The sequence below is a fragment of the Aquarana catesbeiana genome, linkage group LG01 (assembly GCF_042186555.1).
Source record: "Aquarana catesbeiana isolate 2022-GZ linkage group LG01, ASM4218655v1, whole genome shotgun sequence".
Lineage (NCBI taxonomy): Eukaryota > Metazoa > Chordata > Amphibia > Anura > Ranidae > Aquarana > Aquarana catesbeiana.
Window position 1 is genome coordinate 824359651 of NC_133324.1, and position 17770 is coordinate 824377420.

Genomic DNA, 17770 nt, shown 5'->3' on the forward strand with positions numbered 1-17770 from the left:
GACATAGAAAAGTGACGGCAGAAAAAAGACAGAGTAGTCCATCAAGTCTGTCCATTTTCTAAATACATGTTTTGTATTTTTGGGGAGGGGGGTTGTTTCATTAACTTTTTTGTCTGTATATAGATCTATGTTTGTCCCAAGCATGATTGAAGCTATTTACTGTTGACTGACTCACTAAGGGCTTGTTCACACTTGGCTAAATTACTGCCGCTCAACTAACGCTCCTATAGCGTTTGTATGCCGTTAGTATGGGCATCAGACAGGCGTCAATGAGCTTTAGAATGGGGGGTTTTACAAAACGCCCTATGCGCGGTTTCGTAGCGTTTAATGAGCATTAAAACTGCTCCACAATGGAAAGTGACTAAGTTTAACACGCTGCAGCCGCACCAATACTGCACCGAAAACACCTGCCAGAGTGTTTGTTGAGCGTTACCATTGACTTGAATGGGAGGCGTTGAAAGGCTTCAAACGCCTCCTGACTTGACATAACGCAACGCTAACGCTTAGTGTGAACAGCACAATGTGCTGTCTATGATATCTTGTGCATAGGCGTTTGAGGGGCGTTTTTAATGTCTGTCAAACGCCTGCTCTTAATGCCAGTGTGAACTAAGCCTAACTTTGCTGGCAGTTTATTCCAAGCATCTACTATCCTTTTAGTAAAATAATACTTTCTAAGATTAGTTTTGAAGTTTGATCCAGTTAGTTTGAGGTCATGTCCCCGTATTCTTGATTTTGGTTTCATATTTAAAAAACTGCCCTCCTGAACCTTATTCACCCCCTTGATATATTTAAAGGTTTAATAACTTGTAGCATTTTGTCGTCTGCCTTTGACGACAAGCAGCCCGCTGGGTTTTTCCTGATGGACCAGTGCTACCGGCTGTATACTGACGGTGAGGAAGTCTCCTCGCTGTCAAAATACAATAGCTCAGCAGGGAGGATTCAAATGTGTGGATGCCGCAATCGGGTTATTTTTTTTTCATTCAACGCTCTGGTTGAATAAAAAAAAAAAAAAGGATAATTGTATGCTTTGGTTGAATGAAAAAAAAGAATAATGTATGGCTGGCTATAGACCAAAATTCAACCGGTTCAGCGGGAATTTTGATTAGAATTTTGATCCATCTAGGGGCAGGCTGGTTATACTGAAATTTATCCATCAATCAACTTCAATACACCCAGCCTGTCAGGTTTTTTTCTTGCAATCACTGCCAGCAGCTATAGCGACCAGGAGTGATCATTGTATTCTGCAGATGGGGAAGGCTCCCTACGATCCACGCCAGCAGAACACAATCTCACTGCAGGAAGTATTCAAGCTATTTTCTTTCCTTCAACCCATAATGTTTGGCCTGCCTTAGTGTGTCATACTATTATGGGACAGGTGAAAGCATTCTAAAATTGTTATTCCCTGAAACAAATAATTCCTGTATAACTCATACATTCTTTCATTCATTCATTGTATTGTTTATTTTACTTAAATCAAGAATTACAATATTTACAATTAATTATTACAATAAATTGAACTGCAGACAAAAGGCCATGCTATAATCCAGTTACGGTTTCAATAAAAAAAGATGATAAATGTATTGTTAAATACAGCTATTAAAAGTACTTTAATATCTGTCTCTCTCTCTCTTGATATCATTCTACTGATAGCAGCATTCTTTGTGAAGGGGAGGAGCAGCATGGCAGCCAGTTAGGATTTTATTGCATTGCACATTGCTACTCATCTGAGAGCTTCCTGACAGGAAGAAAAAGCAGAAACACAATCTCATCAATGTCTGGGAAACCCCTTCATTTCCCAAAGATAGGGCAGGACCAGATCAAGGTCCAGGCTGTATTGTTTAGATACTGTATATGATGTCTGTAGAGTGGTCTTAGAGGGTACATGTTCTGGCTCTGCTAATTAGCAGGGGTGTCCGGATCACTATACAGATGCTTTGGCTAGCAATAGTTATATAGTTAGTCTTTGTTTATGTAAACTACTGAGTTGGAGCCCATGTATGAAGGAACCTTTCTTTTTGCAGAGTGTAAGGCTATTCTTCTCCAGGTACAATGAGTTGCACTGTGTCTTTTGCAATGATCTTACAGTAAACAGCTTTTCTCCAAGTTTACTATAAGGACCATTTATGTCTTTTATACAAAGTGACCATATCCACCCTTTGATTGACTCTTCTCAAGGACTATGTGTCTCTCAAGACTTTAATTCCAGAAAATATCTTGCTGGTTCCTCAAGCTGCAGATTAACATAACATGCTTCTATTTAATGTTTGATTAGCTGTGTATTTAGGAGTTTGCCTGGAGTTCAGCTTTAATAAACACATTTGCAGCTTGAATGTCATTTTCTAGTGTTATCTAACATAGAAAGACTGAGAACTATTGAAATAAACCAGAACACATATTTGGGGTTAACACTATTTTTCTAGGAACCTTTCACACAGGGTCCACCTGTCAGTTTTTCAGGTGGACCTGATCAGAAGCTTCATGTTATCCCGCGTACACACGACCGGATTTTCCGGCAGAAAAGGTCCGACAGAATCATTCCGTCGGACATTCCGATCATGTGTGGGCTTCATCGGACTTTTTCTTTCTAAAATTCTGACGGACCTAGAAATAGAACATGTTTCAAATCTTTCCGACAGAATCAGTTCCTATTGGGAAAACTGCTCATCTGTCTGCTATTCCGACGGACCAAAAACGACACAAGGGCAGCTATTGGCTACTGGCTATTGAACTTCCTTTTTCTAGTCCTGTCGTACGTCATAGCGTTGTAAACGATCGGACTTTGGTGTGATTGTGTGTAGGCAAATCCGCAAGTCCGTCCGGAAAGACCGTCGGAGTCTATTCTGACGGAAAGTCCGGTTGTGTGTACGCGGCATAAGTCTATGGGCAGCTGGATATAAGCAGGGTTGTGTCTGTTTCCATCCAATTGCCTCTGAGTCTGTCTAGGTCCAAAAAAGAAAAAAAAAAGATGGAAAAGGTTTGTTTCCTTTCCATATTTTCTGACCTAAATGTGATGGACTGAATGTATTTTGATGTAAATGGCCTCCCATAGATCTAATATGAGTCCAGAAAGCTTCATTATTTACATGCACCAAAAAAATGAATGGACATGGATGTCACAAAAGTGAGTGTTCAGTTCTGCTATTATTCATCAGGAAATCTGTTCATGGATCCCCTTCTGATTGGACCAAACGCAGGAAAGGGGCCTTAGACTTTCAGTATTATAGACTTAAAAAATAAGGCTCCATGCACACTGGACGTTAAAATAAGGTTATAAAAACGCCAGTAGCTTTGCGGTGAGTCTTTCAACAATATTTAATGTTTCTGCAATAGCGTTTATTAACGTTAATTTTTTTTTTCAATGGATCAAAAATGTTAAAAAACGCTGGTGAGCCACGTTTTTAGAGCGTTTATTGTCGTTTTTGACATTTTTTGTGGTCAGAAAAATGACTCCTGAACGCGATTTTATGGCGTTCAGAAAACAGCTCATAAACGCCACTGCTGATAAACATCCAAAAACGTGCATGGACACATAGGATAACATAGAGGGGAGTTTATGGGCTGTTAAAAAAAATGCCCAAACTCCCAAAAATGGCCATTTATGAGCTTCAGTGTGCATGGAGCCTAAGGCAGGCCATACACGATTCCCGCTGGTTAGAAAATAAAATGAATGTTTTTAAAACAAAAAACTTTGAGCAGAATTCTACTAACTAGAGTATGGCCAGCTATAGTTTTAATATATAGAATACTTACAGTGAGAAAAAAAATCTATATGCAAGTTTTTGGCTTTATTCCAGACTTCAGTCTCTCACTGAAAATTTTTGTTGTTATCTTTATTTTTTAGATTACCAGCAGTGCAAGCAGCGATCTTAAAATCAATGTGGATGGGCATATCACTGTGCGTGGTAATGAAGGAGTTTTCATCATGGGAAAGACCATAGATTTTCGAACAGGTGGAAATATTGTGCTAAAAGCAGTAAGTACTGGTTAATTGTCATTCTGTTTTGCTTGGTATATTTCTTTTTGTTCTTTTCTACATTCTGGCAGTAGGGAAATTCTTGTTCTGGAAAGCAAGAGAGCCTAGTCCTCCAAGAGATCAAAATAGTATTAGTTAACAACTGAAGCAAATTATTTTCTAGCAGAATTTTTACAAAGTAGCTGAAGATTTTGAAGGTGAAGTCAAAGAAAGATGAAGTACTTTGTCACTGTCATTTCCCCAAGCACTGATATCCAGATACTTCCAGATTTAAATATAACTCAGTTTCTTTTTCCAAGTTGTGTAATTACTCAAGCTTTATGCAACTGTAATATTATATGACAGGGTAGGGAATTCAAATGTATGTCCAGCTGAAACTTTTTTCCTTGGTTTTGGATAGAGTAGGAAATCATTATAACCCCTGTTGAGTATTTACTTCTATCCTGGGCTCCATTAGAAAGATTTCCCCCCACTTCCTGTCCTGCTGACAATATTTTACCAAACAGGAAGTAAGGGAAAGTCTACAAAAGCAACATAGACAGAAATAAAAATGTTTTTCTTTAGAGCAGAGTAGGGGAAAGTTAAAACCCCCTTCAGATTTGCATTTCTTTCTGTGTTCCTGTTGCAAATCCACCCCCCCCCCCCCCACACACACACACTTTCTGTCTGATAGAAACCATTATCAGCTGGTCCAAAAGTGAGGGAAAAGCTCCTAAATGGAGCCCAATATAGCGCTGAGGCCAGACAGAGCTTCTCATTCCCCACTCTATCCAAAACTAAAAACAATATACTTTTTGTTAGACTCACACTTTAATCACCTTTGTATACAGTAAAATGTTTACCTTATATCCTTTTGCTTGTCTTTCTGCATTAATTGTAGTCAATATTCACTTTAATATTCTTGATATATAGACACAGTTGGTTTACTAAAGGCAACTAGGCTGTTCACTTTGAAAGTGAATTTTCCCCAGAGCTTAGTGAATGTGGTGAAATTTCACTTTGAAAATAATATCCAATCACATATGCAAGGAAAAAACAGCAATTTTGCTTGCACATGATTGGATGAGTCTTTTCATTCTCTAAGCTCTGAGGAGTAATTCCCTTGCAAAGTGAACAGACAGTTTGCCTTTAGTAAATCAACCCCATGAACTGCTGTGCCATTGCATGTTTTCTGTAGAAAACTGTAAATGCCCGTAGTCTGCTAAGCAGAAGTACATAACGGCACAGAGAGGGCTAATGATATATATGGTGCAGCTAGTAGTCTGCTTTCAGTTTAGTGTTGTCAGATGAATAAAATTAAGATGCCAAGGTCGTTTATGGACTGTAAGGCCATGGAGTAAGTAAATAGGAACGTTGTACATTAGTTGTCGCCTGTCTTATTCTGCAGTAATTACAACGCTAGGTAAAAATGAACAAGTTGCTCTTGGATTATATTCTGAAATCACTGAAACATCCCCAAGTTCTCTAACCCCATATGCCTTTCCTTCCATAGGAGAACAGTATTATTCTGAATGGCAGTGTGATGGTCACTCCTTCTCGATTACCTACAGCTACGGGGGAGCTGATGTATGATGACGGAACAGAACGCTACAAGCTGTGCATGTGTGCAGATGGGACTTTATTTCGGGTACTAGTGGAGAGCCGCAATATGGGATGCTTAACCTCTGTCAATCCTTGTGGCTCAGTATATTAAGGAATTGCTTAGCACATCACCTGCAATTACATCAGTGTTATATCTTTATCCTTATTTATGTTTGTTTAAATGTGTGAGGTTTTTGTGATAATGCTTTCTAAAAATGTTTTGCAGTATTAACTATTTATTTTCTAGGAATGACAGCTACATGACTGCCTGTGCAGCATGCCCATACAATATTATTATTATCATTATTATACAGGATTTATATAGCGCCAACAGTTTGCGCAGCACTTACATGCACATTGGATCTGTCTGTGTCAATGGGCTTTTACTCACATCAGAGCTGCTTCTTTCTTCAAACAGGTTTAGGGGAAGGCAAAAGCAGCTTGAAGCCTGTCAGTCAGGTAAAATTAATCTGTCAATAAGTTCTGAATGATCTCAGAAGCGTCTCAAAGGAATGACAAACACAAACTAGGTTTGCACATAAACCCAAAGCCTATTGACATGGGCTCTGATATATCTCTGCTGTCTCTATCTTTACAACCATTCTCCTAGCTGATAGGGCTGGGTGATTATTGCACTAGTGATAGGGAAGAATACATGCTGGGAAGAAGGGTGTATCAGGTACTGACATTAGCACCAGTAGATGACTGTTGACTAAGTAGATGAACACTCCCAGTTACAAGGAAACCCTGAGCAGTCAGGTCATACTTCTATACTCCTGCAGCACCCCGGGACTTTATATATTTGCAGTGTGCCTGTTTACATTCAGTTTACATTTACATTGCAGTAACTGGTTTCAGGTTATGTGGTCTAATTAACGCTAGTTTATTTTTATTTGCTAGCACTCAGAAAATTGGCTTTCTCATTCATTGTTATGAATTAGCTCGACTTACATTTGTCCTAGCAAAGCCATATCTCTCACTGTCAAAATATAGATTAGACATATACCTGCAAGTTTTTGGTTGCATAGCATACAGGTATTTCTTATGTATCATACTGTTTTGTAATTTGATTTGCTGACATAATTAGTGGAAATTCAGCCAAAACTTTTATTTTTTTTTATCTCTACAAGTAAGCCAATCTCTGAGAGCAAGCCGTTTAGTGAAACATGTTAGATGGGAAGTCCCATAGGCAAGAACTGTCACATTGATTGTCAACTTCAAATAAACCGGAACATGTGTGACATCATCAGTATTTGCTTTTTCCTGTTCAAAACTTTTTTTGGAATTAGATTATTTATTGGGTTTAAATACTGTTAAATACTGTTTTTTGTGGTCAGGTTTTGGCAGAGTTGTACTGTACAGCAGCATTTTTCAACCTTTTTTCAGTCAAACACCCTTATCTTAAAGCACCTCAGGAAAATTGTGCAATTGTTTAGTGGTAAAATGTTTGTGATTTTTTTTTTTTTTTTTTATATATATGGAAGGAAAGCTGGCACTAAATTGTAACAAATATAATGTTTTAAACTTTAGATATATAGTTTTCCACCCTACCACCAAAAATAAATTCACCCACACCTGATGTGCCTGGAGGTACCACATAAATGTACATTATATGTTGTTTACACCCATAGTAGTGCGCAGGCTGCTTAAACACACTGACACTAAATATAAAACTTTTTTTTTTTTTTACCTAAACACACCGACACTAATGCTAACACTGACATTAACACTAACCTAGATCAAGCCTTGATTGGCTTTCACACTGATCACATGATGGTCAGTCTTCTTGCTCCTGATTGTTGCTCCAGCCATTATATATCTACAGTGTGCTTGTTTACATTCAGGAGCCAGGAGCTGGCGGTGACTTAGGACTGGTTAGAAATGGTTATAGATACATCTGAACATTCTTGGGATAAAAAATAATTCCCACAACAAATTGCTATGGCAGTCCTTGCCTTTACAGTATAATTAAAAGTCATAAGGTTGCACACTATTTGTCGCTAACAATGTTACATGATTTTTATGGTAAAATCTACAACCAGGATGGAATATTAGTATCATTATGCCATCTGCCTTATATATAGAACTACTACTGGATTGTACAGTCCAGCAATAAAGAACTTAAACACTGAACTTTAGAAAGGCTTGTAAATTCTCTCAGCAGGTCCATCACCTTCTGCCCCTCTTTTTTTCCAGGAGTTGCACACAAGTATCTAAGAGTGGACAAACAAAGTTCATAGGTAGCAAATGCCATGCTGCTGTCTTAAGTACTAGTCTGTATGTGGCAAATACTGTGTTCAATAAAGGTTTACAGACTGCACAGTGGACAAGAGAGCTAACCATACAATAAATATATACTGTATACTGGAGCAACATGTTAGCAGTCTCACCCAGTAGTGCAGCACATAAATACAATGGATATTAATAATATATAGATTTTCCGTATTGTTACAGTAATGCTCAGTTTTAGCATGTGGGCTGCTGTCAGTTTGCCAAGCGATATGATTCATTGTTTCAGTGCTTTGCACTGTTTACATATTTTTTACTTTGTTAAAAGTGGACAAAGCGTACACTCCATTCAGGTCTCTGTACAGCAGCACAATGCACTGCATATCTGCATTGTACCACACAAGTGTGGTGGTGTGAACAGGGCCCATAGAAAACAATTTGCGTGACTGCATTGATCTAGTAAAACACCAATTCTGGTGTTTTGCTTATATAGTGGACTTGTCACTATACAGTTCACTTCTGACTTCTGAGGAGAGCTCTGAGAGCTGATTGGAGGGAAGGGACACACCCCCCCTTCACAGCTCACAGGAACAGAGTTGAGGCTGTCAATCATAGGCTGTGCCCTCCCCTGTCACCATTTTTCTCTTGGTGTCAGGAAAACTTGTCAGATGTGACTCATGCTCATAGCAGAGGAACGAGGCAGCAGACAGAAATTACAATTGACAGTGCTGTGGATTGAGACAAGCACACACTATAGAGGGATACGTTTTGTTCATATTTTTATGTCTGAGGTTTACAACCACTTTAAGCATTATGAATGCTTATTGTTCACTATGTTCTGAAAGTTGAATAGTATATTTTATAAATTCACTTTAAGGTATTAGTGCTGCACAACACCTTGATATATACAGTATATATAATTTATGTCTGTGAGGTGATACCCAGAGTGTGTTAGCTGCTTTTTGACACTCACTAGAATAAATGTATTTTGTTGCGCGGACACTTTTTGTATTAAGGTTCTCTAGATGAATTGGGCTGATTAAAGCTGGGATTCTAACCGCAGTACAAAAACAGTTCTAAAATGGCATCTGTCAGTCACAAACCTACCTTGAAATCTTTATAACAGTGTCAGTGATTTGAGTTTATCTAGGTCACCCCTGGTAAAGATACATCTGACCCCTGTGCTTTTGTCAAATCATTTAATTTATTGTTAGACTGAGCAATGCACCCACAAACATTTATGCACAATTATAATAAACATTTTATTATTTTACAATTTATTTATATGGATCTTGAATGCAGGACAACTGCTGTTTCTCCATTAGGCTGTGTGTTCTATTTAGATAAATTCTATACTGGACGACTACTGCAGCTAATGCATTAAAACACATTGGACAGCAGTATTCCTCACTTATGGGAATAGAACTATTTTTTGTACTTCTTATCAATTTACCACAAAGGTCAGTGGTTCAAGCTGAAATGTACAAACATAAGTGATTGGGTCAGAGTAGTGACTTATCTCATTATATCATCCTAGGTTACACTGAGAGCTAACACACCTGAATGATAAGTACTTGTGTGGTGCTCTCGCGAAATAACTCACTGTGCTCTGGGAATCCTTTGTCATGTGTTTCTATGTAAAATATTGAATGTATAAACACATACATCAAGTTATTGTAAACGACCAGGTTACACACATGTCTATAAGTAAAACAAAGCCTCACACTAGAGATGTAACATATGTTGCCTAAGCTGGGTGGTATGTTTTGTATAAATTGAAATTTACACTTATTTATCACATAGTCAATGTTTATACTCTGGAAAGTGTAACTCAAGGAGTCTTTGTACAAAAGGAAAATATAATGTTGTGTTACACACATATCCTCAAAACGTCGGGGACATTTCAGTGGGGTCAGAGCTAAGAATTAAGGGGCATTAAAACCAAGGGGCATTAAAACCATTCACCCAAATTGGGGTGGGTAGTTAATGGCATATACTTAATTTTCCGCTACACATATGGGTCTTAAAATTAAAGCTGAAGATTAGCCCAAAAAAAAATCTTCACTAAAGTTTTAGTGACCTAACTTAACCTGTAATAAAGTATTATCTTATGTTTGTGCGGGCAGCTGGATCCTGTAGAACATTGTGTGTAGGGATGCCCTGTCCTCTTCTTGCTGCTGAATCTTCAGAAAGTTAATATTTCCAAGTCTTCTGTGAAGTTGCAGTGAACATTTCAGGTAAGTTATGTCACTATAGTACAAAGATCTCTATTTTAGCTAAACGTCAGATATATGCTTGCATGGATGCTGAAAATACATTAACCTGCAGTCTTCAGTTACAAAAAAAAAAAAAAGCTATAATATTGTTTATTTTTGGTATCGTGTTAAAAACTCTACCAAAGCGATTTGTATATTTTTATATAAGACCTGTCAAACCCAGTACAATAAAATAAATACAAATGTTTTTTCTGCAGTTACTACAGTATAAAATTGTATGTCTGCACATGTCAGAGTATACTTTTCCATTTTTCTATTGTTATGGAGCAACAAATAAAACAGAAGTGTTACACTGATGTTTCTATCATTGTATTTTTGTATTGTATGGTATTTTTGTTTACCTCGTTGGTTCATATTTTATTAAATAGCTCATTAGCAGAACCTAAAGTAGAACTAATGGCTTTTTTTGCATTTTGGACATAGTACGGGAGGGTTATAACCCCTGTTGTTTTTTTGCCATCTGTGTCTCATTGTAGAAATTTGCCTTCATTTCATGTCCCATAGCCAAACAGGAAGCTGGAGAAAATCCCACAATGTACAGAACATGCAATGCAATGCAATTATTTTAGTTAATATAAACTGCTAAATACCTTTTCTCATCAGCAGTATATTGCAGTCTTGTGACTTCTGTCAGTGTCTGGTTAAAGCTTGTAGGAGGAGTTTTCATTCTGCTCTGACTGTCCTATGAGGCTCGATGACCCCTGACCCTTTGTCCTGACAGTGCTGATTGGCCCTGTGCTGATCACATGCACCCTCCCAAAAAAAAACTCTAGCAATACACACCAAACTGAGCATGTATAGAGTGCCTCCAAGGCTCTGCTGTTGTATCAGCAGATGGATTGGGGACAGTAAAAAAAGGGGGGGTCAGAGAAGACAGGTTAAAACAGCCTTTTTACACAATGTGGAGAATTAAAGCCTTATGCCGCGTACACACGGTCGGACTTTCCGGCATACTTGGTCCGGCGGACCAGAGTCCGCTGAACAATCCGACCAGGAAGCCGGAAGAAGACCCCCGAAGCCGGATGAAGACCCCCCCCCCCAGCTGTTTAATAAATTATTTTAAAAACCTGGGTAGTGTGTTTTATTATTGACACTTTTTCCCTAGGTGAAAGGGTAGGGGTACCATGTACCCCATACTCATTCACATAGGGTGGGGGGCCGGGATCTGGGGGCCCTCTTATTATAGGGGGCTCCCGGATTCCGATAAGCCCCCCGCCCGCAGACCCCGACAACCAACGGCCAGGGTTGCCGGGAAGAGGCCCTTGTCCTCATCAACATGGGGACAAGGTGCTTTGGGGTGGGGGGGCCCCGCAGGGTGCCCCCACCCCCCCATGTTGAGGGCATGCGGCCTGGTACGGTTCAGGAGGGGGGGGCGCTCGCTCGTCCCCACCCCCTTTCCTGACCGTCCGGGCTGCGTGCTCGGATCGGGGTCTGGTATGGATTTTAGGGGGGACCCCACGCCATTTTTTCGACGTAGGGGGGGCTTCCCTTTAAAATCCATACTAGACCTAAGGGCCTGGTATGACCCGCGGCGGGGCTCGCAAGGTGTCAATCTCGCCGATAAAAGCGGCAAGATTGACTTCCTTTTCTAGTCCCGTCGCACCTGAGTCACGTTCAAAATGAACGGACTTGTCCATGTGTGGGCAAGTCCGCCGTAACTCCGGCAAAAGTCTGTCGGAAAGACGGGGGGATTTAGCCCGCCGGAAAGTCCGGTCGTGTGTGGGCAAGTCCGTTCAGAAAGTCCTGTCAGAAAGTGTGCCGGACCAAGTATGCCAGAAAGTCCGATCGTGTGTACGCGGCATTAGTTTCCAAATAGAGTATAACAAGCATACTGTTGTGGGTTTAGTAACACTTTAAGGAATCGTGAAAAGAAATTCTGTGCACCAAATGTAAAAATGTGTATAAAAAGGCTGCAAGCAAAAAATGAATGAGTCATCAGTAATAATAAAGCACGTTTTCATTTAAGCACTTGCGGACCAGCTTCCCACAATGTACTGCGGACATGTGGCCCATATGTCACTCCCTGATTCCAGGTTTAGTGCGTGCGCATGCGTGCCCCCCCGCCAACACCCACTGTGATTTTACACAGCAGGAGTCTGTCAGCAACTCCCAGACAATTAATGATTTGTGGCTGGGACCTGCTGATCGGCTTTGTGCGATCACAGCCCAGAGTCCTGTGTTGACAATCAAAACAGAGCTCTGTACAAGGGGAACAATCTCTAAAAGCAGGGATAAGAAACAAAGAGATCTGTAATAAAAAGCAGCACACATTACACATTGTTAGGCACACATTTAACCCCTTGATCGCTTTAGATGTTAACCCTTTCCTAGCCAGTGTCATTAGTACAGTGACAGTGTATAGTATTATCACTGATCACTGTATTAGTGTCACTGGTGATGTCAGTGGCAGTTAGTCAGTTCCCCCCCAGCATCAGTTAGTTTTAGATTGCCCTATTACCCTGTCACAGTCCCATTATATGTCGCTAATCACCACCATTAGCAGTATTAAAATATGTAAAAAATTCCAGTTAATATACCATCGTTTTTAGACACAATAACTTTCACGCAAGACAATCAATATACACTTATTGGGGTTTTTTTTTTTTTTTTTATAAAAGACATGTGTCAGAATATATTTTAGCCAAAATTAATGAAGAAAATAGATTTTTTTTAATTGTTTTATTTGATATGTTTTGTAGCAGAAAGTAAAAATAGGGGAGTTTTTTTCTTTAAACTTTCGGTCTTTTTTTGTTTATTTTGCAAAAGATAAAAAAACAAGTGGTGATCAAATATCCCCTAACGAAAGCTCTATTTGTGTGAAAAAAAAAATTTTTTTTTTGGGTACAGCATTGCATAACCGCACAATTACCAGTTAAAGTAGCGCAATGCTGAATAGCAAAAAATGGCCTGGTCATGAAAGGGGTCAAATCTTCCAGAGCTCAAGTGGTTAAAGTTATGGACTGAACTGTGGAGGGGGCAGGAGCGGCTGGCTAAGGTTCTCAGCAGCAAGCAGCAAGTTATGCCTGACGTTAAAGTCAAGATCCTTCCAGAGCCTGGACACACTCTGTGACAGCAGCCTTTAGCCCACTTGTTGGATGAATCTGGGTCACAGGAGTGCAATCAGTGCACTCCTGTGACCTAGAAGAGTAGTATGGCAAAAAAAAAACTTTGACCATACTTCTCTTCTAATGGACAGCTAGGGAACCCACTTGTAGCATCATTACTAATCATGAATGCTTATCACTAAGCAATGTAAGGAATTTGAGAAGGTGGCATGGCTGTTACGCCTGCATACAACACATTTGTGATAACCACCTATTATTTTATTGTATGCCTTTTTGCCTGAACCCAGATAAAAGCATATAACAATACTACCACTGCGGATCGTCTGTGTCCAATCTCACCCAGCGTTCTGTGTTTACAAAAACACAGAACTCTGTGTACAGGAAATGGCGATCTTACTGTTCCTTCTCCCTGAAAAGCAGAGAGAAAAAAAAAAGATCAGAAAGTAAAAGCAGCACAAGTTACTCATTGTTAGTAACACAGAAAACTCCTTGATTGCCCCTAGATGTTAACCCCTTCCCAGCCAGTGTTTTCAGTACAGTGTTATGCCCTGTACACACGGTCAGACATTGATCGGACATTCCGACAACAAAATCCATGGATTTTTTCCGACGAATGTTGGCTCAAACTTGTCTTACATACGCACGGTCACACAAAGTTGTCGGAAAATCCGATCGTTCTGAACGCGGTGACGTAAAACACGTACATCGGGACTATAAACAGGGCAGTAGCCAATAGCTTTCATTTCTTAATTTATTCTGAGCATGCGTGGCATTTTGTGCGTCGGATTTGTGTACACACGATCGGAATTTCCGACAACGGATTTTGTTGTCGGAAAATTTTATAGCAAGCTCTAAAACTTTGTGTGTCGGAAAATCCGATGGAAAATGTGTGATGGAGCCCACAAACGGTCGGAATTTCCGACAACAAGGTCCTATCACACATTTTCCATCGGAAAATCCTATCGTGTGTACAGGCCATAAGTGTACAGTATTATTACTGATCACTGTATTAGTGTCACTAGCGAAGTCAGTGTTTGTTAGCGGCAGATTGCCCACCACCCTATCACAGTCCCACTATAAGTTGCTGATCACCTCTATTACAGTATAGTGTCTATAAACTGCGTAAATTTCAATATATACATCATAGTTTGTAGACGCTATAGCTTTCGCACAAACCAATTTATATACACTTATTGGGATTATTGTACCAAAGACCTGTAGTAGAATACATTTTGGCCTAAATTTATGAAGAAATTAGATTATTTTTTTTCATTGGATATGTTTTATAACAGTAATGCCGCATACACACGATCAGATTTTCCAACGGGAAATGTTGGATGTGAGCTTGTTGGCGGTAAGTCTGACCGTGTGTATGCTCCATCGGACATTTGTTGTTGGACTTTCTGCCAACAAATGTTGACTAGAAGGTTCTCAATTTTCCGCCAACAAATGTGTGTTGTCGGACTTTCCGATCGTGTGTACACAAGTCTGTCGGACAAAAGTCCAAAGTACAAACGCGCATGCTCGGAAGCAGAAGCGGTCGCTCTTGTAAACTGGCATTTGTAATGTAGAATTAACATTTGTGACGTGGCAAATTATGAAATCTCCAAATGCAGCGCACATTCTCTTCTTCTTTAATGGGATAATAATGAAGCTGCTTTGCTGGTGATACTGATGGAGTTTTTGCAAATGAATTTTCAAAGGCTTTTTTTCTAGTGATATCAAGAATAATATCATTATGTTTTTTTTTTTATTTGTGCAAGTTACCACAACACCATTATCCTGTAGTTTTTAAGAACAAAGATACAACTATGTTGCTGTCCCTTGTCAATTTTACATTGTAGGGTTGTCCCGATACCGATACTAATATCGGTATCGGGACCGATACCGAGCATTTGCGCGAGTACTTGTACTCGCACAAATGCTCCCGATGCCTTAGCCGATACCTTGTACTGGGAGACAGGAACTCGGCGGGCGGAGTCAGCGGCGGAGTCAGCGGGCGGTGTCAGCGGCGGAGTCAGCGGCGGAGTCAGCGGCGGAGTCAGCGGGCGGAGTCAGGGCGGAGTCAGGAGCGGAGTCAGCGGGCGGAGCAGAGAGCTGAGCGGAGAGCGAGTCCTCCATGTAATCAAGCAGGCCAGGTAGTGCAGAGTGCAGGGCTCGGCGAACGGAGCAGTCACATTCAGTAATGGAAGTTCATGTGACGCTCCGTGTTGCCGTTAAACTGTTGTCACTGGTCAGTGCTCACTGCTTAGAAATCCTGACGCCCATCTTGGTACACCCTGCCAGCAGCGGACATCTTGTTACACCCAGCCCATATAGTGCAGGCTGGGTGTAATAAGATGTCCGCTGCTGCTTTATTGAGGCCAAGTGCAAGGTGTACCAAGATGGGCGTCGCAGAGGCAGCATAGGAAAGAGTAAATGCTCTCATGCCCATAAGTGCCACTGCCAGCCATCAATCAGTGCTCATCAGTGCCCATCCAGCCAGTGCCACTGCCAGCCATCAGTCAATACCAGCCATCAGTGTGTGTGCCACTATCAGTGCTTGCCACATATCAGTGCCCATCAGTGCGTGCCACCTATCAGTGCGTATCACCTATCCGTGCTCATCAGTGCCACCTATTAGTGCTCAGTCAGTGCCATCTTTTAGTGCCAGCCATTAGTGCGTGCCACCTATCAGTGCCCATTAGTGTATGCCACATAGTGCCCATTAGTGTGTGCCACCTATCAGTGCGTTTCACCTATCAGTGCATGCCACCTATCAGTGCCCATCAGTCAGTGCCACCTTTCAGTGCCACTGCCCAGCTAACAGTGTGTGCCACCTATCAGTGCTCATCGGTGCTGCATATCAGTGCCACCTATTAGTGCACTGCTCATCAGTGCCATCTATCAGTGCACCTCAGTCTGTGCCAGCCATCAGTGCATGCCACGTATCAGTGCCCATTAGTGCGTTCTACCTATCAGTGCATGCCACCTTTCAGTGCCACTGCCCAGCCAACAGTATGTGTCACCTATCAGTGCTGCATAATCAGTGCCACCTATCAGTGCTCATCGGTGCTGCATAATCAGTGCCACCTATTAGTGCACTGCTCATCAGTGCCATGCCATCTATCAGTGCACCTCAGTCATTGACAGCCATCAGTGCATGCCACGTATCAGTGCCCATTAGTGCGTGCTACCTATCAGCGCACAGCCATCAGTGTGTGCCACTCATCAGTGCTCATCAGTGCTGCATAATCGGTGCCACCTATCAGTGCGTGTCACCTATCCGTGCTCATCAGTGCCACCTATTAGTGCTCAGTCAGCGCCATCTATTAGTGCCAGCCATTAGTGCGTGCCACCTATCAGTGCCCATTAGTGTGTGCCACATATCAGTGCCCATTAGTGTGTGCCACCTATCAGTGCGTTTCACCTATCAGTGCATGCCACCTATCAGTGCCCATCAGTCAGTGTCACCTTTCAGTGCCACTGCCCAGCTAACAGTGTGTGCCACCTATCAGTGCTCATCGGTGCTGCATATCAGTGCCACCTATTAGTGCACTGCTCATCAGTGCCATCTATCAGTGCACCTCAGTCTGTGCCAGCCATCAGTGCGTGCCACGTATCAGTGCCCATTAGTGCGTTCCACCTATCAGTGCATGCCACCTATCAGTGCCACCTTTCAGTGCCACTGCCCAGCCAACAGTAGTGTCACCTATCAGTGCTGCATAATTAGTGCCACCTATCAGTGCTCATCGGTGCTGCATAATCAGTGCCACCTATTAGTGCACTGCTCATCAGTGCCATGCCATCTATCAGTGCACCTCAGTCATTGACAGCCATCAGTGCATGCCACGTATCAGTGCCCATTAGTGCGTGCTACCTATCAGTGCCCAGCCATCAGTGTGTGCCACCCATCAGTGCTCATCAGTGTTGCATAATCAGTGCCACCTATCAGTGCTCATCACTCAGTGGTGTCTATCAGTGCCAGACAGTCAGTGCCACCCATCAGTGCCCATCCATCAGTGCATGCCACCTATCAGTGCCCATAAGTAAGTGCCACCTATCAGTGCTGCTTAATCAGTGCCACCTATCAGTGGTCATCAGTGCTGCATATCAGTGCCAAGTAATCCTATCAGTGCCCAACAGTGCTGCATATTAGGGCCTCCCCATCAGTGCTGCCTCATCAGTGCCACCCAATCCTATCAGTGCTACATATTAGTGCCTCCTCATCAGTGCAGCCTATCAGTGCCACCTCAATGCCCCATCAGTGCAGCCTCATTAGCAGTAGCACACATCAGTGAAGGAGAAAAAGTACTTATTTACAAAATTTTGTGACGGAAACAAAGAAAAGCTTCTTTTTAAAAAAAAAAAAAACAGCAGTGATTAAATAAAATAAATACCACCAAAAGAAGCTATATTTGTGTGAAAAAATTATTTGAGTACAGTGTAGCTTGACTGCGTATTGCGCAATTGTCAAAGTGTGACAGCGCTCAATCCGCTGATAGCTGAAAATTGGCCTGGGCAGGAAGGGGGTGAGAGTGCATGATATAGAGCGAAGTAGTTAAAAAATGGACACTTTGCGCTCAATTGTTTTTTTTTTTTTTTCACCCAAGGTCGAGCAAATTATCAGAGCCTTTCGGTGAACACTGCACAGAGACACCAGCAGA

At 41.4% G+C, this 17770-nt stretch overlaps 1 protein-coding gene across 2 annotated transcripts in view; it reads left to right on the forward strand.

Annotated features, from left to right (window-relative positions):
• The window catches only part of SGCB (sarcoglycan beta), a 31182-nt gene extending 20827 nt beyond the window's left edge, over window positions 1-10355 (forward strand). For both annotated transcript variants that reach the window (XM_073608456.1, XM_073608457.1), the window contains exons 5-6: window positions 3842-3973; window positions 5466-10355. In XM_073608456.1, the coding sequence (XP_073464557.1) occupies window positions 3842-3973; window positions 5466-5666 (333 nt within the window). In that variant the 3' untranslated portion in view covers window positions 5667-10355. The remainder of the gene's footprint in view (window positions 1-3841; window positions 3974-5465) is intronic.
• The last annotated feature ends 7415 nt before the right edge of the window (window positions 10356-17770 follow it).